The 27,208-nt window shown below is 36.5% G+C and overlaps 1 protein-coding gene across 1 annotated transcript in view; it reads left to right on the top strand.

The window, feature by feature from the left end:
* Nucleotides 1-27,208, top strand: part of RYR2 (ryanodine receptor 2) — a gene marked incomplete at both ends in the record, with an annotated part of 341,640 nt that overhangs the window by 64,472 nt on the left and 249,960 nt on the right. The window contains one exon of the mRNA XM_079550429.1: nucleotides 26,040-26,159. Coding sequence (XP_079406555.1) covers nucleotides 26,040-26,159 — 120 coding nt within the window. The remainder of the gene's footprint in view (nucleotides 1-26,039; nucleotides 26,160-27,208) is intronic.

Below are 27,208 nucleotides of genomic sequence, written 5' to 3'. Positions count from 1 at the left end.
AGGATGGTACATGAGCCTGGGCACTTTCTGCAATCTGCTGCCCTCGTATGTCTTCAGCATCCATAGATGTTTTGTTGGGAGTATTAGAGGGGAGCATCTGTGGGTGTTCTCCTCAGTGTGTATGGAGAAATTACTGACCACTGGTTTCTCTAATCCTTGTTTGTTCCCACAGACACTATTTATTTATACAGCATCCTGTGAGAAATTTCAGAAGCAGCTATGAGCTATGTTTAAAAAACAAAACTAAACAAAGGAAACTTCAGAAAACAAAGACTCAAAAAGAAATTAGGGGAAACACTTAAGTTTTTTCTTATATACTTTGCAAGGATTTTTTCAGATTTTCCCACCTTTTCCCTTTGATTTCCAGTATATTCGATCTGTCATATTGTGTTACTTAAATGAACTTTCAGATTTTAATCTGAAGATGACTTTTTACTTTTAAATCTATTGACTTTTTCTTTAAGGTTGTCTCCTTTATTCTCCTTTATTCTCCTTTATTTTTCTTTTTGAACTTGGAAGGTGTCTGTCTGTTTGTGGTACTGCGGTATGTGGTTTCACCTGCACATCTAATAGAGTGATTCTTAAACAGGCTAGTGGATATCTTTCTTGATTTCTGGACCATTCAATTTGCCTTTTTTTTTTTTTTTCTTTGTTTCTTTTGGCAGCTGGGACCATTCCCAGGTCATGTCCTTTCTTGAAGTTAATGTAATTAAAATAGAACATGAAAGCATATATAAGTTTTGACATACTTTTTTTGTTCACTATTGCACATGCCAGTCAGTTGGCATTGGATGAGGTTTGACTTGCCTGTCTTGTTTGCTCTTCCGTTCCCCAGTTCGTAAGAACTTTGTTGACACCATCTTGTGGTTTTACTGAGGCACAACTTATTTCTTGTGCCTCATGTGGACTTGGAAGTGTTTCATAGAATCATTGAATGGTTTGGGTTGGTAGGGACCTATAAGATTATCTAGTTCCAACCCTCTTCCTGTAAGCAATAACACCTCCCAAGAGACCAGGTTACTCAGAGCACCATCCAGCTTGGCCTTGAATGCTTCCAGGAGGATACATTCACGATCTCATTAGGCGACCTGTTTCAGAATGCTAACATGAAGCTTCTTGACTTCAATTTCCTACATAAGAAATTGAATGTAATCTTCAAAACATATCTTTTGGACTTGCTCTCTTCCTAAGAGTACCAACAATGCTGATGATCATGAACATTTCTCTCTCTCTCCATGCCTATCTATCTGGCAAGTCCTCAGAGCTAAATTAGTTACGTGCCAGTCTCCTTGCACTTTGCAAATGATATCTGCCTGATTACTGAATCTGCCGTTGCCATCACAAGCTCTTACCTATTATAGCAGATTCCCACAGTTTCAGGAATCTCCTTGTTACAAAGACATGCTGTGATACCAATTCTCAGCCCAGCACAAGCACTGTTACTGCCACGGTATTCTTCTCAACTTCATATATGGGCTTTGGTATAATAAAAGGTGCTAAAGTAAAATACACAAGGGACAGGACAGATATCACTTGCTGTTCAGAATGTGATCTGGGCTTCTTTCTGTGAGCCTGTGTGAACTTTTTTTTTTGTGTCATCTAACAGTACATTAATTGGAACAATGACAAATGAAGGTGATCATTGGGTAAAGGATTTCTGTGCTTTGTAATTCTTTTGCATTAACTATTCATACAAAATAAGATGAGATAGCTCTGCTATTGCATTGAAGAAAGGTTTTAGTCTACTATTAACAGTTTATCTTAGATCTGAACTTCTGAATAATTAAAATGTATTCTTTTCTAATAAATCTTGATGCTTTGAATTCAAGGAACATTTTTAACCTATTCCAAATCACTTGCTCTGACTCAGTGTATTTGTAATTAAAAAAAACAAAAAAACAAAAAAACAATTTATTTGCTGCTGCTATATGTTAATGTGTTCTGATACTGAAATGATGATTATTTCTTTATGATATCACTAATTCCAGCACATTATTTAATACTGAGTGTGGAAATGTCAATTTATTTATTTATTTATTTTCAAAATTGCATAATGGGTGGGTGGAATCTTTCTGTTTAGCCAAGATACTTTTCTGAAGCAGAAAAATCAGCCAGAAGATGAAAGAGGAACCCCTCAAAAAGTGCATTTTCTTGCAAGCATATTGGAGTCAAATGTGAAAAAAGAAATGGGTAGGAGTTGTAGTAAAATACCAAAGTTAGGTAAGGAGTGAGGGACTAAAATATATCATCTGTAGTTTTCATTTTATCTAACACTGGTTGTGTAAGTCTGGTTATGGAAAGAAGAGTTAAAAATGAAAAGTTAGGTTACTATAGGGGGAAAAAAGCTTGCTTTATTTTCTTCATAAACCTAGAAAATATTTTGCACAGTAGAAAACGATCAATGTTTTTTTGTTTTTGTTGTTTTTTTTATGCTTATTTTCATTATTAGAAATAACTTATGAGAGAATACAGCATCGAATTAAATTAGCTCCAACTGTATTTCAGTGCATCTGTGCTTCACAGCATTTAACTTGCAGGTTTAAATTTTAGTTTAGTAAGTTCATTACTTAAAAATTATACTTAATAAAGAGGTTATGACTGGGCTGTCATGAACAGAGAAAAAATTATTGGCATTAGTAATGCCTACCTATCAGAGACTTTTATTAAAATGATTTTGCTGCCTTAAATATATTTTTTGTTTTTTTTGCTATGCTGTGTCTGATATCACAAATGAAATGCATTTAAAATCTTAGTTACCAATGTTCATTGTACAATACTGTCACAGAATCAATGAATCGTGGAATGACTTGGATTGGAAAGGACCTTAAAGATCACCTAGTTCAAATTCCCTGCTATGGGCAGGACTGCCCCCCACCAGTTCAGTCTTCCTAGGGCCCCATCCAACCTGCCCTTGAGCACCTCCAGGGCACCCACAGCTCCTCTGGGCGGCTGTGCCAGGGCCTCAACGCTCTCTAAGAAAAGATTTTCCTCCTGACATCCAACCTAAATCTTTTAGCTTAAAGCCATTCCTTCTCATTCTGTTACTATCAGATCATGGAAATGGTTGCTCTTCCTCCTGTTAATAAGCTTCCTGTAAGTACAGGAAGGCTGTGGTGAGGTCTCTCTATAGCTTCCTGTTCTTCACGCTGAGTAAGACCAGCTCCCATAGCCTTTCTTCATGGGAAGAGTGCTCCAGCCCTTTAATCGTCTTTGTGGCCCTCCTCCTTTTCTGCTCCAGCAGCTCTATGTACAGGAGCAGAAAAAATTTCCCTCTCCCTGCTGGCCACCCCTCTTTCGATACAACCCAGAATACTGCTGGCTTTCAGGGCTCAGTGAACAGTGCTGGCTCACGTCAAGATCTTCATTCACCAGAAGCCACAAGGCCTTCTCCACAGGACTGCTCTCAATGAGTTAATTTTTTGTTGTTTGTTTGTTTTATTTGTTTTCTTTCCAATTTCCTTAGAAAAGAGAGGAAGATCCTCTTAGTAGGATCTGGGAGGCAAAGATTCAGAGGGGTAGTTGCTATATTCAACTTCGGCAGACTTCTACACATCTTTTAAAGAGAGAAATTTGTTTTGTGCCTGACTGTTAGAGCTTATCCCCTTGGTCCTACAGATGAGTAACCTATAGATGAGAACAACGTTTTAACATTGTCATTGTTTAAATGTTGTTATCTAAAAAATCAGAATTATTTCCTCTCCAAGTCTGTCTCAGGTCTTTTGTCTGTACTGTTTTAAAAATTATGTTTATAGTAGGCTTTGCTTTCCAGAGATACTTGCATTTTTAATCCATACTTGGCCTCTGTGTTTAAATGTTCTCATTTCTCTTTGCCAGTTTTTTGGCTGATGGATACTGTTTTGATTTCTTTGGGTTGCCTGTTGTTCGGTAGTTAACTATTAACAATTTAATGTTAAATTTGCATAATAGCAAGAATGAGTTTAAGTGCTTTCGTTTCAAGGAGGAGGAGATGCAATTTCTTATGTGTGTGGAGGCGTAGAAAATGTAACATCGTATCAAGAACGTTTATATTGGCTCAGTATCTTTATTTGGCCACTAATAAGGGTGTTTTTGTGTTTTGCTATAGCAAAGGACACACAGTTTGCCATTAAAATGTTTAAGAATCTGGAGGTATTACTTTAATCTCCTTTATGTTAAGAGACAGAAATGATGGAAAAAATAAAACAAAATGAAAGCAATAAACAATTTCAAAATGAAAAGTTTATCTTATTAACCCCAGTTTTTTGCCCTAACTAATCCGTAAGCCTTTCCATGAGTTTCAGCAATTCTCAAGTGCTAGGTTTATCAGCAGACTGTTCAGATAACTTTTTGCTTTTGTGGCTTTCTGGAAAGAATGCTTAAATTATTTCTTCTTAATCTTTTATTACACTGAGCCTTAGAAGTTACTACTAGCATGCTTGAAAGTCTTCAATAACAGTTCTGTGTGTGCCCTATTTTGTGGTTTATTTGGACCAGACTAGACATCAGACGCAAAAATATTCTTTCCTTTCTGTGTTTTTTTTTTTTTTTTAATCTGCTGTCTTTTCTTTAAATATTCTTAGTATCTCGGTGATTTTTTTTTTTTTTCTTTTTTCTCCTCCTTCCTTGCTTTGCAAAAGGCTCTTTGCAATGTCATATAGGAGGATCCTTGATTGCAAATGGGTTTATAGCATTCTTTGGTAAGGGCCCTGAATATTTGACATCTGTAGATTGCTGATCTGAATTTGTGGTAGGTAGCTGCAGTTGTGGAACAGTAGTTACGGAGTCCTCAGAAGTTGAAAATCTTTCAGCCATTATGGTTATTTCGAATCACTGGATTATATTAATGTTTCTCTTTCTGCTGCATCTTTTTCTCCTCCTCCATTTTTCTTCTTTATATTTTCTCTCTTATCAGTCAACAACTTGTACCTGTGTTTCTCAAGCTAGTAAGTCAACAGGGGAAGATAAATGGATTTTTTTTTTTTTCTTTTAAACACTATTTTCTTGAGGACTGCTTAATATTAGCTAAAATATGGAAGAGATAATTTGAACTAGGACAACTTGAAGTGTTATAAACTGCAAGGAAACCACCAGGACTGAGGAAGTCACTGTTTTTTATGATTACTTTGGCTTGCATCTAAATAAGTGGTTGTATATGCAGATTTGCAGAGGGGACAATTTTGGAACTTGCAGATATCTTTTGAGCCTTAAATAGCAAGTGCTGGAGGAAGTGAGGTTGGAAGGATGTGAGAACAGTATTTTCTGCATGTTTGGATTTTTTTTTATTCATCCTAAAAGCCCACACTTTATTTTATCTGTATATAGTGAATTAGGAAAACTAGAAATTTAATGTTAAAGAAATGAAGTGGGTTATTTGTTACACTAATATAGCTCATGTTCATGTGAGAATTTCTGTGCTAAAATTCTAAAAACTGAGGCAATTGACTGACCTGTGAACTGAGACTAGAAAACCTGGAAATGTTGGTGCCAACTTTGCCATGGCACTCCTGCCTACTAGGAGCCTCAGCCCTCACTGACAACACCTGCTCTGCAGATAGCAGAGAAGATGAGCGTCAGTGCAGATTTGGTCACTGGTCTACTGCCCTCTCTAAGATCTGCCAGTCAGGTAGACAACTGTAATGCTGTTTTTTGAAGATGTGAATGTTATCTCTGTGATAGCTCTCTTTTTTGTCCTTTTTTTTTTTTTTTTTTTTTTTTTTTGGTGGCTTATAAAACAAGCATCTGAAGATAGGCATTAATATTAATTACTGTCTTTCAAGACTGGTTTAGATGGAACCAAACATCTACAATTTCTGTTCTTCCAAAGTGCTATGTTCTGAACCCTGACTCTTTTGCACAGCAAGACAGGAGGCCTGTCATTACTGTAAAGGTGCCTGCAAGAATGACTGTCAGCAGGTAGATCTCAAAAGTGCTATGGTGGAGGCATATTTCTCTTATTGAAATAGAAATGAAGATTGCTTGGGGAAGTTGTGGATGCCCCAAAACTTGAAGTGTTTAAGGTCAAATCAGGCCCTAGGAAGCCTGATTTAGCCTGCAGTAGCAGGTTGGAAATGTATGACCTTTAAGGTCTCTCCCAACCCAAACTGTTCTGTGACTGTGTGGTTTGGCTTTGTGTTTCTGGTGAAGAGTGTCTTTGGGATTACCTAGGGATTTGTTAAAAGAGGAAAGAAGAGGCATCAGAACATTGAGTGCCCCTGTGAGACTTCCCTCTCACTAGCCTCCATGCAGAATAGGAATCTTCCTGCCTGTGACTGTTATCTGAGATGGTCCACGTCTCCTTGAACAGTTAAAGGGAACAGTCTCATCTGTACTTGCTTTTCAGTGTTATAGCAGTTTATAGCCCAAAATAGAGAAAAATATTTGCTAAATTAGTTTAGAAATAAAATGGTATTCATAGAATTTGAGATTTTGAAATATGCACAATAAGAGGCAGAAATTTTTTAATTGGAGATGTTTGAAGATGAGCAGTGCCAGCATATTGTGGTACGTGCCCAGAAGATTTCATCAGAGGTGATGACTCTCATCAGTTTGTGATGACTCACAAACCCAGAGGTGATATCCTTTTGCCTAATACAGCAGTGTCTGCTGTGATGCTACATGTGAAAGGAAAGGCCAATTAGTGCTTTTCATGTAGACAGAGCTGATATAAAGTACAGTTCTGTGCTCACAGAAGTGGCTTGTAATTCATACAAATATATTTGAAATGGCGACATGAAGATCATTGCCTTCCTGTTCATTACCGATGAACTACTGCTAGTTACAGATAGTCCATTAGTACTGTTAAATCTTTTTTTTTTTTTTTTTTTTTTTTTTTTTTTTTAATTGAACTTTGTCACACCTCTGCATAGTTACAGCATATTGCCATCCTCGATGTTGGATTCCTGGTCTGGGTCTCTTAACAATTATTGAACTAAATTCTAATACTTAGGTGATTTCTTTTTAGAAGGACTTCAGAAATGACACAAACTATCTAACTGCTGCTGAGTTATATTATTACCTCAATATAAGTACAAACTTACAGTGCAGGAAAATCCACCTCAAAGTCAAGGAAAGGCTCAACAGAAGACTAAGGGTCTAGTTCTTATAATTATATTAATATATAATTATAAGTTGTTATAATCTTTATTACTGATGAAACAGGTTTTCAGGAACCTAATTTTGAGAGCTGCATGTTTACGAAACAGTAATATTTTGGTTTCTTGAGAGTCTGCACATCTTTCTTTTTTGCCCCGTTAGTTCCAGTAGTTTTTAGAATTGTGTATGTGCTGCTTCAGATTTCACCTATCTTATTAAATTATTAACTTCCACGATATGATAAAGTATTGTATTTCAGACCATAGTTCACTGCTGATGTAGCTTTTGTCTATATTTCCACTTTTTGACTTTAAATAAAAGCAAATAATCTTATGCTACTTCAGTAATGTAAGAAGGTCCTCAGTGGTAACAGAAAAGACTTTATCCTAATTTTTAAGTTTCATTCATTTTCTGCCATAAATGTTTATACTCAGAGATTCAAATACAAGTGGAAGTAGTTATTTGATGTATGCGATCATAACACATAATGGTAATGGCAGCATGACCTATTTGAGCATGTGTCTTAATTAAGATAAAATCTTGTTGATAAGGAGAGAAGGGACATGATTAGTGGCTTGTGTTCACCTTCCTGCAGCTCTGAGTGGAGACCCCCACTGCAGTCCCTGGCACTCAGTGGCTGTGCCCTTGCCTTGTGTCCTCATTGTGCTGGAAAGAGACTCAAGTTTGAATAACTGGTGGAGTGGTTATGTTCTCCATCTGTGAAAGGTGCACAGTGAGGCACTGAATATTTTTGTTTGTGCCTGAGCTGGCATGGGCTTGCATGTTTTTTTTTTTTTTTTTTTTTTTTTTTCCTCTCCAGTTTTGACTGTGAATAAGGAAAATCTGGCAGCCTTTCCAGTTATTACTTGATAATTGTGAGTCTATAAGTGTTTTAGAAAGCTGATCCATGCAAGGAAACTGTTCCCCCATCTTGGTTCAGTGAGTAGTGTGGGATAAAGATCTGGAGTTTAAATCTATCCCTAGATGGCAAATCAGTGTATTCAGTGTTACCATATGAGAAGTATGGAGGAGGATGGTGGGACTATAGCTGCTTGCCTTTTTTTCTTATGTCTGATGGTAATTTATCCTGTAAAGTATTGTCGTAGTTATTAGAGCTCATGAAAATATCTTATTTCAAAAACAAAAACAGCACACCACCACAAAAAAAGAAGAAACCCACACAGCCAACAACCCCAAAAAGCTCAGTGTTCATTTGGTGTATTTACAGGACAAAAAATGGACAGCAGCAATAGTAAGAAATTTTCTTACGCTGTTTGCAGTTGCAAATTAAACAATCCTACTCAATATATACATTTTTCACTAAACAGCTGTATTTTATCTGTAGCAGGTAAAAATATGGCTGGCACAAATGGGAACATCTAAATCCAATCATCAGTTATTTTCTGGCATCAGAAAGATTTGCTAAAATGGGTACCTGTATAGGAAAATATGCCAAAAGACAGCGGCAGTGGTGAGGCAAAAATGAATCATCTCTAGTTCTTGAGAACCAGATGGAAAATTATCTTCTTTCAACTAGAGGTCAGTAATATAGCTATAATAATATGAGAGCTCATTGAAGATCTCTGTGGAGAAGACAGTTTAAAACAAAATTTCTTTTTCTGCTAAATTATATTTTTTGTATTAATCATTTCTACATTAAAAATTTAAACATTTATGGGACAGAAAGTTATTTAAAAATGGCTTTTTTAGTACATATACATTATGAGAATAGGGGATCATAGACCAGATTTTAATATACATTTCTCTTAATGACCTCCAGGAAATATTAGCCTCAATTAATTAGGCTACATAGAACTTAAAAATTTTTTTTTTTGTAGGGAACACTGAGATAAAATATGAGCAAAACAAGCTCAATACCATGGCTACTGAAAAGAATAGAAAGAGAACTCTTTCCTTGCAATCCAAACAAGAAATATGTTGTTTTACATCTTCTTTTATATGCTGTAGAGGGCTTTTTGTGGTAATTACACCTGTGAGAGCTTCTTCTGTGGGATTCTGAGCAGGTAAGGCAGGGCTGGTGTATATTTTCTGAGTAAATAGTGAGTCCTATTTCTGTGTAGCATTAAAAAGAAACAAACAAAAACAAACAACACCAAGAAACAAATTCAAAAAACACAGAATAACAACAACAACAAAAAATCCAAATACCAAAATTATTTATAAACAAATAAAGGAATTTAGCATAACAATAGGTGAATTATCTGTAATTTATCCTAGGTAAATCCTGGTCAGATGGTTAAAAATGTTGAATGTCCTAATTTACTAAAGCAGAGAAAACATTTAACCAATTATCTTGAAAGCAAAAGAAATAAAAAACCATACAGAACAAAGCCAAGATCCCTTTTTCCACAGGCCCCCTTTCGAGAGAGGAAAAGTAGCAAATACTAGCGAACTTCAACAGTATCTACTCTGTGGTCAGTTTGTCTCATTGGAAGACTTGGCTGATTACTTGCTTTTGTCTGCGAAAACCTTCTATAGTACATTGTAACAAAGTTGAAAACATCACTCTGTTCATTTCTTGCTCAATAAATAAATATAGCTCAGCCAGTCTTCCAGCTGCCGTTCCCTTGCATTTGGTATGGAATCCACAAGAGTCTTCTAAGCTTAGCTGTGGTGCTTTGCTGAGCAGCGTCTGCATTACCCTCTGTGTCCTTGTGTGTACTCGCTACCTTAAAGAGGAGAGAAGTGGGTTGAAATGAAATAAGGATTTTGAGCAAGATGGGCTCCTGAAACAGAGAGGTGGGCAGCATAGTGCTCAGGTAGCTTCCTTGTTTGTCTCCTAGAGAAGTTTCAGCATTTGTCTCAGTTTGAATACTAATTGTGTATACTATTTTATTGGTCCAAGATAATTAACAACTGTTTGGGAAGCATCTTTTAATTTTGAATGCATGCTGCTCATTTGTGTGCAAGAAGCTGATGAAAATGTTTTTCAACAATTTAGAGTTCTAGGCCTTCCTCCATTTTTGAATGGTTTTTTTTTTTTAATGTTTGGTTATAATTCTAATGAGAATTTTACATAAGCACAAACCATTATTATTGTAATATTTTTGTAAATATTTACTTTCATGTCCAGACCTCTATTTAAAATTTGCATAATTCTTAGGGATCTTAATCCTCCTGAAATGCTTCTTACTTGCTCACGATGGTTCTTGGAGAAGTAGCTTGTTTTCTGCCTCTGCCAGGGTGGTTGCTTAGACATCCTTAGAAAATTTGTGCAAGTGTCCTGATTCTTAGCCAACAGCCAGCAAAAATGACAAATAAAGTGGTTTGTGCTATATTTGTACATAACCTCTTCTTTTTAAACAGAGCTTATTTTAAATAGGAACATATTTACTTCTGAATACCAAATGTTTCAAGTAGATGCAAGGATGAGAGTAACTGATAGAGAAATTTTTGTATTGTAGATAGTTTTCCATTTTTAGTTTTTTTTTTTTAAACAAAAACAAGACAGCAAACATTTAAAAAAAACAAAAAACAAAAAAACAACAAAAAAAAAAAACAAAAAAGAAAAAACCATGAAAAAGCAGATAAGCAACAAACACGAATTCAACCAAACAAAAAGTTAAAACACAAAAGCTGAACATACGAAAGTATGAAATAACATAAACTTTTGAATTTAAAAGTGATTTTTTTTGTAACTTCCTGTTCGGCCCTCTCTGGGGTCCCCGGTAATTCTTTTTCTCCTTCTAGGAAGTTAAATTTCAACTCTTCAGGGAGATAGTAAAGTAAAACCACTGGGAATCTGTCCTCAAGGACAGGGGAGTGGAGCAGAGCTCTCAGATCATTAAGGAAGCTTTCCCTAGAGCACAAGAGCTCTCCATCCCCAGGTGTAGGAAGTCACAAAAGGAACACAATAGACCAGCATGGCTAAACCAGGTCAAACTGAAGAGCAAGAAGAAAATGCACAGGCAATGGTAGCAGGGATAGGTAAACCTGGAGTGAGTATAGGAATGCTGCTAGTGCTTAAAATTTAATGAGCTGTAGCGTTTGTATATCATGTTTCCTGTCAGTGAAACTAGCTTTTACCCACAAATAACAGTTCTGCATGCCCCAAATGCCTACCAGTTTCTGCTACATGTCTGATACACCTACGGTGCCTTCAGTATATACATTTGTTTCAGGCATGGTTGATTATATTTTACTTGACCAAAAAAAAAAAAGTCTACCTCTGAAAGGCAAAGTTTGTGTATAGGCCATGAATTGAGAGACACCCCAGAATCTCTTGTTTGTTTCTGTTGTTGATTTTACTCCCATTTTTCAAGCTGATAAACAGAACTGAACAGGTGTGTAAGTCCATCTGTGTAAATGGAACAGATGCATTTACCAGAAGAGATTTTCCAGGCTGCAAAATAAACATGTTTTTTACTATCTTTTTGAGTAAAATTGATCTCATTAAGACATACCTTGTCTAACTTAATTTTCATATTGCCACTTCAGTAATGATTTAAATCTGATTTTGTTAGGTTCTGCCAACCAGTAGCAATATAAAGAAGCACCTTCCAGAATGCTCTCAGCATGTCACTGAAGTAAATATAATCAGTCTTAGAATGGTATATTATTAATGTGTTTCTTGAGAATGCCAAAAATGAGGACTGGAATATATGTGCTCTTAACTTTTTTTTTTTCTTTTCTTTTCTTTTTTTTTTTTTTTTGTCAGTTAGTGATTCTGCCTCTGTATTCTTATCACTGCATCTGTATATCTTTTAATTTCCCAGTTTCTAATGCATGTAAAAGACTCCAGGCTTTCAGGTCTCAATCATCTGGGAAGTGTTGGGTTGTGTGAGAACTATGAAACTCAGAAACTTTTCTAGATTTGCAAATCATTTCTGAAATTAAGTAGTCTAAGCATCTCTTCCTAGGTGAGATCTTTTACTTCAATATTTACGTTTTAAGTAATTTCAAGCTTCTAAATCAAGGGAAAGTTATTTTTTTGTTTTGTTCTAAGTGTATTTATACTGAATTGACTTTATCCACCTGTATCTTTCTTCACAAAGATATATATATTTTTCATTTTGTTTTGCATTTACAGTATTGAAATAAATGACCTGCTGAACAAGTTTTATTAAATTCTCTGTGTAGCCATAAATATTCTTAAAATTTATGACAGCATATGTTAAACTTTTTATGTATAATTGTTCTTTGAGATGAACTCGAGAGGGTTGGAGACTAAATAAAACCAGAAGCTGTTAATTACAGTAATGCTGAATTATTACTAATAAATGCATGCACAAGTATATGTATGCATAAATCCAGTTCTATTATCTGTATGCTGTATTTCTAACAATATGCTCTGGCATGCTCTTTTTTGTTAAATATATTTCAGTATTAGCATAAGAATCAATGATTTCTGATCTGTACTTTGCAACTGTTATTTAAGTTTTATTGTCTTATATTTGCCCATACAAACTGTATATGAAGAAAACAACCACGGTCACTAGAGGGGTTCCACAAGGGTACATTTTAGATCCAGTTGTTTTTAATGTTTTTATAAATGAGTAGGATGCGTGACTCAAATGCATGCTTATTAAATTTGCAGATTACACAGGAAGGAGCTGTTGACTTCCTTGAGGGTAGAGAGGCTTTGCAAGGAGATCTCAACGAATTACTGAGCTGGGCAATCACAACCCAAATGAAGTTTAGTGAGAATAAATGCCAGATTCTGCATGTTGAATGGGGCAGCTTTGGCTGTATGTATGGACTGGGACATGAGAGGCTGGAGAAAAGCCTTGTCGGAGGAGATCTGGGGGTTCTTGTTTGACAGCAGGTTAAATCTGAGTCAGTAGTGTGCCAAAAGAGCTGACTGTATCCTGAGATGCATGAGGATATCACTTTTACTGGGTGAGGAAAGGAGTTGTCCCACTCCCATTCTGCTCTGGTGCAGTCTCACCTTTAACACTCTGTGTAGTGTTGGGTGTCTCCATATCAGGATATAAAATTACTAGAGATCATTCAAAGGAGGGCTATGCAGAAGGTTTAGGTGGTGAAGGATTTAGTGGTCAAGATGTTTGAGAAGTGGTTGAAGTCCCCTGATTTGTTTAGCCTGGAGAAGAGAAGCTGAGGGGAGGCCTCATAGCAGCCTACAGCTCCTCTCAAGGGAACCAGAGGAGCAGTGCTCATCTCTGCTCTCTGATGACAGTGACAGGACTCAAGGGAACAGTATGGAGCTGCATCAGGAGTAGGTCAGGTGGGGGTTAGGGAAAGGTTCTGCACCAGAGGGTGGTTGGGACCTAGAACAGCCCCAGTGGTCATGTCCCGAAGTGCTGAAGCTCAAGAAGTGTTTGGACAACACTCTTAGACGAAGGGTTTGAGTTTTTGGGTGCTTCTGTGTGAAGCCAGGTTTGGACTAGGGGATTATTATGGGTCCTTTCCAGCTTAGGCAATTCTATGATAACGCTGCTTATGAGAAGCATAGAGGTACTTTTGACTTTCTATTTTTAATTTTTTTTTCTTCTTGTTGCACTAGGGCCATATTAGTCTGCTTCTTAGGATATAATTAATCAGATCTAGAAGTCTGGCTGATGTAGTCATGTAACTTCTTTTTGTAGTCAAGAAAGTTCCTGAGCAGGCCATTTTTTTTCTGACCGTAAACATAACCCAAAGAGGGCATCATCTTACACGTGGATTGCTGCAGTTAGGCTTTAGGATGTCTGAAGTTTGCAGCAATCCCACACCTCTTCCTAGGACAGCAGGGTGTGTGGAAGTCCTGCTGCCAAGATTTTATCAGCTTTCTTCCCCTTATTTTTTTCAGTTCTTTCTGCTCCTTCTAACTGTTTTGGAGTACATAGCAGAGCAGCTGAGAGATGTCCTTCTCACAACTCATGTCATTTGAGGCATCTGTGGCTGACCATCTCCTGCCCCTCATCTGGGGGCTGATGGTGCTGCATGTGCACATTTTTAAGTTAATACAAAAACTGTGGAGAACCCTTATCTTGTGACTAATGACTTGAGGTCTTCAGGTTGCTAGCTGAAGTAACTAGTTAAGAGTTTGTTGTGATTATGAAGTGTTCCATGTGACTTGGAATGAAATTCACACACCTGTACTCCTTTCCTCAGCTTTTATGTAATTTAGCTAGGCAGAGGGCAGTTCTGGTTATGTGAAACCTCAATCTCTACAGTATGTTTGATTTGTTTGCTATGGCATGACTTCAAATAACTATGCAAAGCTTCTATCAATTTTTAAAAATTTGATAACCTCATTTATTTTGAGTTAGTCTTCATGCTGCTGCTATTTCACTGAAAACATGGGGAAATTCTATAGTATTAATTTTGGTTTTTACTGTTTGGAGAAGTTGCTACAAGTATACTGAGCCTGAAATTCATCTCACTTGAACTGGAACATTTATCCAGTGGTCGTCCTGGCCTATGCTGATTATTGTAGAGCACATGGAGGAGAGCAGGTACTTGCAGAGGGTGCTCATGTTTGTCTGAAATAATAATTTTGTGAGACAGTGCCTCTCCTTCTGGAAAATCGGTCTTCCACCATTGGCTGTAAAGGCAATTTAGGCAGAGTAGATGTAAATAAAAGCTAAATGACTAATGATGGTAGCTAAGTAGATTTACTTGGGTGAATTTTAAATGCCTTAAGTTCTGTGTGATGAATCATAATCCAAGTAGTATACAGGAGCTCAGCCAGTCAAAGGGATTAAGTGCAGTCAAAAATACGAGTAAGAGGTTGTGTTTCTTAGCCTCTTTAATACGGGGCTTGTTATCTGCCTAGCTTTACTGCTGCTTAGAAGTTGTTTAAATTAACTCTAAAATTAGAGTAAGGTAAACGTTGAAGTATAATTATGATCCAAGTTATGCAAAATTATATATGTACAAGCATGTTTGAGGGAAATGTGAAGGCTTTTATGGGACTTTAAATTAACTTGTGTTAATCTAATAGTATGTGTTAGTCATCAGGAATGAAGGAATGGAAAATGGCAATGGAAAGTGATATTAACGTGCTTAATTTTTACACAGAATATACTCTGATAATTCAGATGTATTACAGTCAAAAAAGTTTTCTTTTTTTTTTTCTTTTTTTTTTTTTTTGTAAATACGGCTTTTTTTGTCATGAACGTATGCGGGAAATTGCCAAAATAATATGGCATAAAAAATTCAAACCTTGATTTCCTTTGGCCAGATGAAACTACTATTCTGAATCCCCTTTTATTTTGGAAATGTTATTTTCTTTTACTCATATTTCTTTAATTTCCAGTTAGTGTAATAGTGCAATTTTTAGTAAGAGTGTAGTTGATAAATGGCAGCCCATGAAAGCTTCATAGGGGAATAAAAGTCTTAATTTTGATCTTTCCATTAGTGTAGCAATTTTAACAGATTTCTTGGAGGCCTTCTTGTAGTTCATTTATGAAAATCTTAAGCTGCAGCTTATACTGTGACATGATACTGTTTGTCTCAGAACTCTCAAATTACAGTGGAAGCAATGGCAATTTATTATATATGTTTCTTATTTCTAATATATGTAATATAAAATACATATAACTTTTTATAACATATATGTAATACTGTATATACTATATACTGTATACAGTTTATTTACTATATACTATACAATGTATATATAATATATATAATATAAAGTATTATATATAATTTCTATTAAAAAGAGTGAGGAAAAATGAGATTAGTGTATGATCGTGAAAACAGTATTTGAGAATTTGTATTTTGATCTGTGATGAACATACATTCCAGTTATTGTTTGGTGAATGTAGTTTTAAATGTAATGCAAGACCATGAATTCCACTTTATAAATAAAAACAGCCGATTTTTTTTGTTTTTTTTTTTTGACCTTTTACTTAGTTGGAAATAAAGTGAATCCCACCTTAATTCAGTGTCATATAGAACATATAGAGATTAATAGAAAATGTGTACAGTGAATATTTTTTTTATACCAAAAATGAGTATACAAATATGAATTTGTGGTTTATAATGTTTGAGTTTGTGCTTCTGCATAACCTTTAAGAATTTGCTCATGAAATTTAGAGTAAAAGCAGTTGAAAGGTACTTCTGCTGTTATAATATTATTCATTCATTTATGATAGCTGGTGAGTTTGTTCTGAGGAAGAAACGGGAAATAAATTTAGACTGAACATTATGCTCTGACGTATGTGAGTTAAGAAGTATATTTTTGCACTTGCTTAGTAACATATTTTTGGGACTTTGTTCACTGTGGCCTTCTGTCACTACATGTGATTAAAATCTGTGAAGAATTACCTGCTGGTGTGAGAACCAGGTGGCAGAAAGCCTCTTTACTAGATATCTGAAGATTTACTGATTTATTTTTTGTTGTTGTTGTTGTTACTGCAAGATGTATTGTGCCAGTTGAATCTCACAGCTTTTCAGCTCCGCAGTAATGCTCTGAAGGACTTGAGATAAATGGCTAGAAATGAAAGAGTATCCTTCAAGCTGGGGAAAAGAGAAAATCTTTGTAAACCAGACATTTTTATTATTTCAAAAGACAGGCTTAGTGCAGATGCATCAGGATCTATTTATAGTTCTGTAAATATCAGCACAGCTTTTAATAACAAGTCTTCTACTGCAGTGTGCTGTGCTTTTTTATGCAGGACTCTTCATAGCAACCAAAATAGTGTTATTTTTCATTCTGTGAAAAAGAGCACAAAGCAACAACTGTTCAAGTTGCTACCCATTTTTTGTAGGTTGTTTTTTTTTTTTTTTTTTCCCCTCTGGAAGGGGCATTTTTTATATCAGGTACTGATTGAGTGGTGGTCAGTTGCAGCACTTAGTAAAGTACTTAGAAACGTATAATCTGCTGACTAAAATCTGTTTGCTTGATGGTTTGGACCTGAAATCTGTACAAGGAACTTGAATGTTGGCAGATCCTTCGTGACAGCAACAGTGTAACATACAAAATCTGGTGTTCTATATGATCATTTTTAGGTGGAAGTAATCTAGTCAGGTTAAGACCTGCTTAAGTGTTTTGACATTCTGTGTACTGAGGTTTGCTTAGAGATGTGCCTGTTTCAGGCTGCTGCAGATCCAGCCCCATGTAAACTTCTGTTTCAGAACTTTTAACAGTTGCTGAGAATAACCCTTTGGTTTCAGAAACTGCTCAGGAGCCAACTTGGCACCTGAGAAAGTATTTTTGGGGTGACGCACCTTAATGGTTGCATCTGCATTTTTTTGGAAAACACTTCTGCCACTTTATACCCTCTAGATGTGTTCTTTTCAAAAGTAATATGAGGTAAATGACACAATTGTTGTGGGGACACTGTTGTCAAGCAAGCCCCGTGATCACAGCATGTCTTGTGATGTGTCAAACAAGAGGAAGATTTGTTAGTTCATAGCATTGCATTTTTCCTAAGACATGTCAGGCTGTTGACGAAGTGGTGTGATTTACAAGCTGTGAATGGCAGGTAGCAGAATCTCACAAAGCAGTTGGATGTAAGACAAGTTTGTATACAAAACAAGATATAAAATAGATGACTGATTTACACGGTTAGACATCTGAAAGTGTTGGAGCAAGACTTTCTGGTCTACTTAACAGAGGTTCAAAGGTGGGTAGAATACTCTCTCCTAAAATGGAAATTATTTTTTGTTGCGTAGTATGTGAAGAAACGGGAACATGATAGGTATAATTATTTGTTTGCATATGTGATTAAGATTTGGACTTTCTTATGTTGTTAGTATGCTGTAATCTGGTAATGCAACTTAGTGGGAAAAGACCCCTGATTTCTTTTTCTTTGTTTTCTGTTTCTTGAATACTGTGAGCTTTTTTGGAGACACTGTTGCAAAAGTGAATAAAACACTCTTGTTATCCTGATTCATCCCTGGGTACGTGGGAAATGAAAACAGCTATTGGCCCTCTGTTCCTTTCTTCCCACTGCTTGTGGCAAAGTATTTGCTAGAGTAGTCATGAGGCAGAGGAGAGTTCTTCAGCTGAAAAAGCCTCTCTGAAGTGTCTAATTTTTTTCTTGGTGAATGCTTCTTAGCCCTCAGTGCTTTATTGCATCCATTCAGTATCAACAGCCAGTTCTGTGAAGTAATGCTCTCTTTATCTGTCATGATCTACTGAGCCGAAGCCCGGATGGCAGAGAGTGGATACAACCATCAGCCATCCCTCAGGTCCTACAGCAGGGCACACACCATGGCCTGCATACTCTTGTCTGTTCCATGGACATCTTTGCTCTTGTAGCTTCCTTCTGAAAGGCTGAAAATTCTCCTGAACGTGGATTTGAAAATAAAAGTTTGAAAATCGGAGATGACTGAAAAAATAATGAAAAAACTAAACAAGTGAGTGGCAGAAGGTTGAAAGAGTGTATAATTTTGTGTGGAACAGAAGGAAGAGATCATCATGCAAGTAGTGGATTATAAAAGTGAGGATAAAACAGAGTTCAACTGAGGATTATTTCCCAAGAGATGTCTGGAAGGCCAGAGGTAAATGTGTATTTTTTTCAGAGGTAGTTTAGACAGTAAATGAAAAACAAGAAATAAAGTTTCATACTGAAGGCAGAATGGTAATGTGTACCTGGTGAACAGCTGCCATATGGAGCTCTGACCTGCATCAATGTGGGGAAGTAAAAATCAGTAACTGTTGCTCTCTGAATGCCTCTGTATTTGTCTTACTACATACTACTACTTTTCTTTTGAAGATGAGGCCAATAAGTTGAATGTAGAAGCGCAGCAACTTGCCAATGGTAGATTGAATACTGATTCTTTTAATGGAGAGAAGGCCAGTCTCTTTAATGGGAGATTTAAAATCTCCTTTATAAATAGTAAAGAAAGTATCTGGGAATTATCTTTTTAGTGTTATTGCTTGGATTTTCACAGCAAAATACATTTTGAATCCAGAGCAGTGATGTGAAGAAATCAAGTTGGATGATGCTTTTGTGGCATTTTAAGCTATGTTGAAAATTCATGTTGTTAATAAACCTTTTGGAATTCTTTATGGTATGCAGAAAAAATCAATTACACATCAAAGATGCTCAGAAGAGAAGTTGAGAACAGCAGTCTGAGAGAATATTTCAAAATGGAATTAAAAAGTCTAGGAAGCAAGAATTCAGAAAGGTGGTAGACTTATTATGGTGATACGAAAGCATTGCATGGGAAATGTGTGAAGTGAGAGGGTGAATCTTGTAACTTAGAGCAGCTTCAAGATAAAAGCTGGGTAAAAATACATTGACAGAGAATTGGAAACAGAGAGAGATTAGAATGAATCTTTAACATCGCTCCAGAAAAACAAAGATAACACAGTGGCAGATAAGTCTTTTTGGTTGGGAATTAGAGAGGAAGAGCTCTGTGATCCATCAGGTAGCTGTGAAATATCAGCGTGGTAGAGAGCACTGAAGTGGAATGAATCAAGAAATACTGCTGCAAAAAGATTAAGGGATGAGAAAGTGATCTAGGATTGAATGTGCAAACTCAAGCAGATGGTGGTGTTACTGACTTAGCCTCCTGAATCTGCTCACAAGATAAAAGTTTGAGAGCTGCTGAATGTATCTCATGTATTCTTGCATGAAATGGATGATCTGGAGGGGAGGCGAGGCATTCATGGCATGAGCTGGGGAGAGAGGATGTGTTGTTAACTCCTTGCTCTGTGGAACCCATTATTGGGGTAGGAAGAACACAACAAAAGGGAATGTGTTCAGTTTGGGTCTAAGTATTGCGTAACCTTGGAAAAGTTGTTTTGATTGTTTGATTGTTGCCACTTGTTCAGAGGAGGCTTGTGAAGTGCCTGGCTCAGATCATTAATAAAACATTCTTGTGTTTGCCTGCGGAATCTTGTGGACACCTTTTCTAGCGTGCTGTCACCTCTGTCTTTACTGATACTCACACCAGCAGAATCAAATATAGCAATGATATGTCCCATGCTGTAATCATGCCCTTGACTGCACAACAGGAAGCTTGGAACTAGTGAGTGAGGGTGCACTGTAATAGCATTCTTACTGAATTCCTAAATTATGTGGAATTACATCAGAGAGAATTTGGCACGCTGGAGCTTTTAAAAACCTGGAAGCAGCCTGCCAGCTGTTCTGTTTAATTTAGTAAACATACTTCTTTGCAGATGTTTTCAACCCCTCTGACCTGTCAACTGTGTCAGATACAGAGTTAGCCACTGTTAACTACAGTTAGATACGATTATTATTAGGCACTAAAAGCTGAACTTGGCATTTTTTAGGATTGTAGGACTGCAGAGCTAATTGGTGAGAAATAATAAAATGAGTCATCTTGACTGGAAATATGTTCATTTGCAGATGTATTTTTGGTAGTAGAACTCAATCAAGAACAAATACAATAGCACATGCAAAGGCAAGGTCAGTCTACACTGAAACAAACTGTGACACTATTATGTGCTGATCCAGTGGAGTGCAGAGCCAGAGGAGGAAACTGAGTATTGATAGTAAATCAGTTTCACTTCTGTGCATGTTTGATACCACTAGAGGGTGCTCTATTTGAGAATGTTTTTAGCTCATGCAGTTGAGTGTTCTAGCCATCCGGCATTATCACTGCAGTGCTCAGGTCAAATGCAGTCATTTGTTTCACAGTGCAGTAGTTAAGAGAACACAGGTTACACATATTACTCAATTGTACTGAAATAACTCATTCAGATTTGGTCTTTTGCCTTGTGATTGAGTGTTTCATTTCTGTCTGGTGGCTGTGGAAACCATTGACTGGGATGGGTCCTGTGCCTGTGACAGTTTGCTCAGTGTTGATGTGCAAGCCCTAGGTAAACTCTGCTCTGCCACAGCTCCTCACTCTATTTACACAGGTTTTTATTTTTGCCTTGTAGATAGGGATTTCTTTTTGACAGGTCCTTTGTTCTCTAGTGAAATCTTTGTGATATCGTTGTTCTCTAGTGAAAACTTTCTGACAAATGCTGAATGTGAATCTACATGACTCACGGTTTTTACGTATGTATTTTTAAATTGCCACATGTCTTTATTACTGCAGATCAGCATGACATTGCTGGAATCTGGCAAAATTATTTTGATGAGTAAGTTATAGAGCTCTGGGAAAGGAGAAGTAAATAAATTGGTTATTGTACTAGCAGCCTGCTTCCTGGTACTGTAGCAAGAGCTATTAGCTTCTGGTCCTCTAGAACTCCATATATTTTGCATGGGATTTTCTGTCTGGAAGGTTATTTCCTTTAGAATAACATTGAATTCTTATGAAATTACTCCTCCTACAGGATAAAACTAAAACATGTACCATAAAATGTACCTGGACTAATTACAATTATCTGATTGGAGGAATCTACTCTCTTCCTTCTCATCCTACAAGAAGTTAGGCTATGCATGAATCCTTCAGTATGCTTTTAAAAATTGTATAATGATGTTTCTAAATTGGTAGTGAAAATTCTTTGCAGTCCTCAGAAAACTTCTTACCAGCTATTCTATTCTAATTGTTTTGATAAAATGAAAAATTGTTACCTGTTCTTTACATTGTATGTTACTGACAACCATTTGCTTTTCGTATAGCTGCCTAATGGTGTTGACTACTGATCAATTTTTGATTCACCATAACCACCAGATCCCTCTCTAACACAATGTTGTCTTAGCATTTCTTTTTATCTTGCATTCTTATGTAAAGGATGAGTACTTTCTGAACAGTGTTTTAACTTCCTGATGGCCGCAATGCAACTCAGAGGGTTGTAGTATTGTGGTTTAAGGTATGATGTGGTAATTAAAAGTTTGGGCCCTTTTCTTATCTCTGTCATAGGCTTCACTTGCATTCAGCTGCCAGAGCCACCATCCTTAATTGGATGGTATTTCAAAGAAGAGCTTGATAGTTTGACATTAGTTGGTCGGTCAAGAATGGAATGGACAAAGTAAGTAGTACTAAGCCTTGAGCATTTGTTTTGTTGGTACCTCTCATGGGATTGTTCACAAGATAGTTAATCTATGTTAATAGTGATTCTTACACATTATGAATGTAGTAGTTAATGAACTCTGTGCATCTAGGCTTCTGTTCCCTGTCAGCAGGGATTTTGAGAAAGAAAAGCTCCATCTTAATGTGTTACTTAACTTCTGCTTTGCTACATTTTGCCTTCAAAATCACGCAGAATGAAACTCTTGGGCAATAAGTATTAAAGCTCCCATATGTGCTGAAAGTTGTCTCCAGTGCATACTATTCTGATGCTTAACATTAAAGCAAAGATGATGTTGCTGTTGTCATATGTTGAGGTCATATCACAAGGGTCATTTCAAGGGACTGACTTGTAGATCCTGTTACTGGCAAGCATGTGCTTGCCAGTAACTGTGGAAGTCTTGTACTTGATGGTTTATGGAACTTAGAATCTTTTATTCAGTTTTATAATTTAATACTTATTCCAACACAACAAAGGGAAGCTGAAATAAAGTTTTTAAGTCGAGGAGCATTGTACGCTTTATGTTGGTGGAAAGCAGTTTGTACAGGTTTTATTTCTAATTGTAACCTGCTTTTAAAGTGTTTTTGGCACTGAAGCTCATTGCAAAGTTCAGCTGCACAGCTGAGCATTAAATGGGATGTGGTGAAGCATAACGCTGCATATGTAGAGTTTGAGGAAGCTATTAAAGATTGAGCTATTAGAGCCTGTGCTGAGATCTTGATTTGTAGCATGTGTAAATTGATGGAAATATTCCACTAATTGCAATATTTGCTATATAAAACAGCACTAGAAGCAAGTTGGAACATACAAGCAGAACTTAATAGTTTCAACCTTTGAATACTTTATTTTACAAATGTGACATCCAGTGTCCTTTATGCTATTTCAAAATTCGTATAATCTCACAGAGAAGTAGAACAAAAACAGTGTAGTTGACAAAGGTAATTGTTTCAAGGGTCAGATAAGGAAAAGTGCAACAAATTATTTAAATTAGTAGAAATTCACATTTTACTGCATCCTCTGTGAAGGAGTAAAGTATATAATTATATTTTTAAAAAAAGATAAATAAACTAAAATAGAAAAAAAAAAAAAAAAAAGCGCTTGTTTTTGTCCTGAATTGGAAGCAAAATGCAACTGTCAAAGTCATGAAGCACTTTGGACTGAAGCACAGAATTCTGTAGCTTAAAAAATATGCATAATTATTGAATGTTTAAGATATTAGAACATATAAAAGGGGTTGGGGGAGGAACCACCAACAAACCCAAGCAGATTTCAGAAAAATAATCAAAATGCAAAAATTTTATCATCAAAATTACCTGTCTGTATCAAAGCAGTGCTAGCACAGGTAACATTGTAGATAATGTCTACCTGTGGCAGTCAGTTTTGGTCCTTTAATAGAACTGGTATCTTGAGAAGCTTGAGCATTAGTCAAAATGGACCACAGGGGAGGTGTACATTTTCAAGCTTTAATAGGGCAAAGAGACACACTGTATATTACAAGGAAATATATTCTGTGTTCAGCCATAACTTGAAATTGCCAATCCTGTAAAAATACACCTAGTCAAAACATCCCTATTGTAAAGATGAGGGTGTGCTTTGTTTTTAAAGAAGCTAACCTTTTTCTTGACTGGGTAGTGTGTGTTTAATGTAATCTTGGAAGATTTGAATGGATTTTACAGGAAAGTTGAATAACCACAGATAAAAGTCGATGTTATTAAGGAGATTTGAGAACTTGCTGTCTTAATCATGCACTGGCAGCAGCCTCATACCCTTCAGTCAGTAGTCTGATCTACTGGAATGCAGTTCTGAGCACGCACTTCACCAGCTTATGGCTGCTGCTGCTGCTTTGATTTTTAGGGCACATTTTTAGCAGTAGATATTACTATAATGTGGGGAATTTATATATTTATTTATAATATATTTATTTACAGTATCTTCTCTAGGTCTTTTTTTGTTTGTTTCTGTGGATATGTAAATTTCATGAAAATATTTACATAGCCCATAGCGAATAGATGTAATAAGAATCTGCTAGGCTACTAGAAGCTGTTCTTTCTTCAACAACCCTCCTTGCTTTTCAAAATTGGATGTTTGAAAATTACCAGGGCTTTGTAACATACACAGAATCTAGCTATTTGTTCAAAATGCATCTCCAAGACTCAAAATGATAAATGCAGTTGTGTGATTATCAAAAGCTCATGCTTTTTGAGTCAGTGCAGATAACTGACATAATGCAAGCAGAATGTCTTTCTACTGGAAGATATGGTATCCTTAAAATTATGAGCTGATGTACTGGCTGACACGAAAGGGTTTATTGGGATTAATGGATTTAGCCAAGATAGTGCTAGGGTGAGAGAATAGCTTTCTGACTCAGGTTATCAGTTTAGAAATCTAAGTAATGATTCTGCTATCCTTTTGGTAAACTCTGTTACAATGGGCAGGCAGCATCATCCTTGCTCCTTACTTCCCGTTTATGGAACAGAGACGATTGTACTTCCAAATTGCGAAGTGTGGTTTGACGGAGTTCAAATCCTGACCAGGAGAATAAATGAGAGTAGTTGGAAGAGCCATCTAGTAAAGTACCTACACTAAGTGGGTAGCTTTTCAGGGTGTGTTTTCTTCTTATTTGAAGTAAGCGGAGAAACAACAGGCACCAGACTATGTGACTGTTATGGTTTATATCTTCCACATCTGAGAATAAATGACAGTACCACTTTCTACACAGAACTTGTGGTTACTGGCACTTAATTTCTCTTAATCTCTTGGTAACATTTTTTTCCTGTATCTGATGTATATATATTTGCTATATATATTGCTATATATATATATTTGCTATATATATTGCTATATATATATATACATATACTATTTTTAATTAGATTTTGTTTAGATTGAATATCTGTTAACATCATTCCATTCAGGATGATAGGCGAATGCCATTGTTTATTAACATGTATTATGTTGACTAATTATGTGTACTTTACAGCAAAAGAAGAAAAAAATGTTATGGAAATAAATTGGGAAAATTTGCGCATCAGGGAATTTAGCAGTTGCTCTATTCCTTTTCTTAATCTTCCAGCAATTGTCATCTACATAATGTATGTATGCTTGGTGATACTGTGCAATTGGTTTGCAGTCAACTTGAGCAAGCAAGGTTATAGTGCGTTAGATGGTTATCTAAAATTAAGTTTATCTAAAATTAAGTCTTAATTCAAAACTGAATTATATTTTTGTAGCTGTCAGTATATAAGGATTTTTGCAGGTAGGCTATGTAGAAATCCTTTCAGACTTTCTTTAAAAACAATGTACAGGGGGAGAGAATGGGTGGTACATACACTGATAGAGATGTATGAGTACTGTGTCCAGTTCTGGGTTCCCCAGTACAGAAAAAGACAGGGGTCTCTTGGAAAGAGTCCAGTGGAGGGCCACAGAGATGGTGAAGGGCCTGGAGCTTTTTTCCCTATGAAGAAAGGCTGAGTGAACTGGGTCTGTTTAGCCTTGAGAAAAGACTGAGAGGGGACCTGATCCAGGTCTATAAGTATCTAAGGTGTAGGGGGCAGAGTGGCAAGGCTGGACTCTTTTCAGCAGTGTGGAGATAGGACAAGGGGAAACGGCCAGAAACTGCAGCATAGAAAGTTCCGCACAAATGTGCACAAGAACTTCTGAGGTGAGAGTGACAGCTGGAACAGGCTGCACAGGGAGCTTGTGGAGTCTCCTTCTCTCGAGACATTCAAGAACCGCCTGGGCACCTACTTGTGTGACCTGGTGTAGGGAACCTGCTTTGGCAGGGGTGTTGGACTTGATGATCTCTGGAGGCGCCTTCCAACCCCTACGATTCTGTTATGTAGTAAATGTATCAGCCTCTATTGTCAAGCTCTGTTGTCAGTCTCTGTCTGTGGAGGTACAATGTTGGCATTTTCTCCAGCAATGTTTTTTTAAAGAAGGAGTTATAATTATTGTCATTGTTTTGCCCACTTTCTCTAATCAGAGAATTGAAATTATGCTGGGATTCGATTTGGTTTGTGTTCATGGATAACTGCTTCTAATTTCTAGCAATGACTTTTTATATACTTCCCCAGGTCAGAAGTATAACCACTGTTCTGTTTTTGTTTTTTTTTTTTCCTAGGATGATGAAGTGGTTCTGCAGTGCACTGCAACTGTTCACAAGGAGCAACAGAAACTGTGTCTTGCTGCAGAAGGATTTGGCAACAGGCTTTGCTTTTTGGAATCCACATCAAATTCTAAGGTACTGCTGATTATTTTATATGTTGTTTTTGGAGCAAGAATATGCTTATAATATGCCAGCTTTGATGTATTATACAGAGATCTGTATACCAGAATGGACAAAAACAAATCTATCAAATGTGTAATGAATATTTTATTCCCCTTTGAAGTTTAATCAACTCTTCACGACAGCTCTTTGCTTGTATCCTAGTGCTGTGTTTTTTGTTTTGGTCTGCCTTTTAAACTAACTAGCGTCAGAAGTCCATTTTAGCAATGTGCTTGTTATTTTGGTTGCCAGAACTCAGTACAGTACTGCAGTGCAACTTCTATGTACTTCAGTACAAAGACGTGTTTGGTTACTCTAATTTTTGGGCCGCAGGAGAGAGTGATTATTCTACTTGCGTAAGTTTGCATTCTATGCCATTTACACTGACATGATTATTATCTTAAGCTCTTCTAACTCCCTAATCTAGCAGAGTTCGCTATCCAATCCTGCTAACTCTGCCATATACACAATAGATACAGTATTCTGGGGGGGGGGGGGAAGCATAATAAGGTTTTGTATTTCACAATTACGTATGCTCAAATAAATTTCAAAGAATACAAAGAAGTACTGCCTTAGGGTAGAACTAGTTTTGTGACCAAAAATAATGGTTATACCTGGACTTAATAACTGTAGAAAGGCAGGAATGTTTCTTGTTTGCTTTTTCTTCAACTACAATAAAAAATGTTTGGTGAGAGAATGAAATAAAGTATCTGAAATGACATCTAGAAAGATTTCCTTCCAGAAGTGATGTTTTTTTAGCTTGACAACTTCCATAACATCCCTTTAATTCCCTGGTACATTGCAGAGTAATGCTTCATTTTCTGTCTCATCATTTTGAATGCATTATTCATCACAATAAATTTTTCACTAGGATATTAATGATTCATTGTAATAGCAGAGATCTTGATGAAATCATTCATGCTGCCCTGTTTCAAGTGAATCTTTTAAACAGTAAAAAAATGTGCTGGGATGGAAGATGTTGCAGTGCTAGTTGCATGTAAGGCCAGAAAAATCTATTTATTGAA

This window comes from Tetrao urogallus, assembly GCF_951394365.1.
Source record: "Tetrao urogallus genome assembly, chromosome: 2".
NCBI lineage: Eukaryota > Metazoa > Chordata > Aves > Galliformes > Phasianidae > Tetrao > Tetrao urogallus.
Note: the sequence above shows the minus strand (reverse complement) of the source record. Positions and strands in the feature narration are given on the sequence as shown.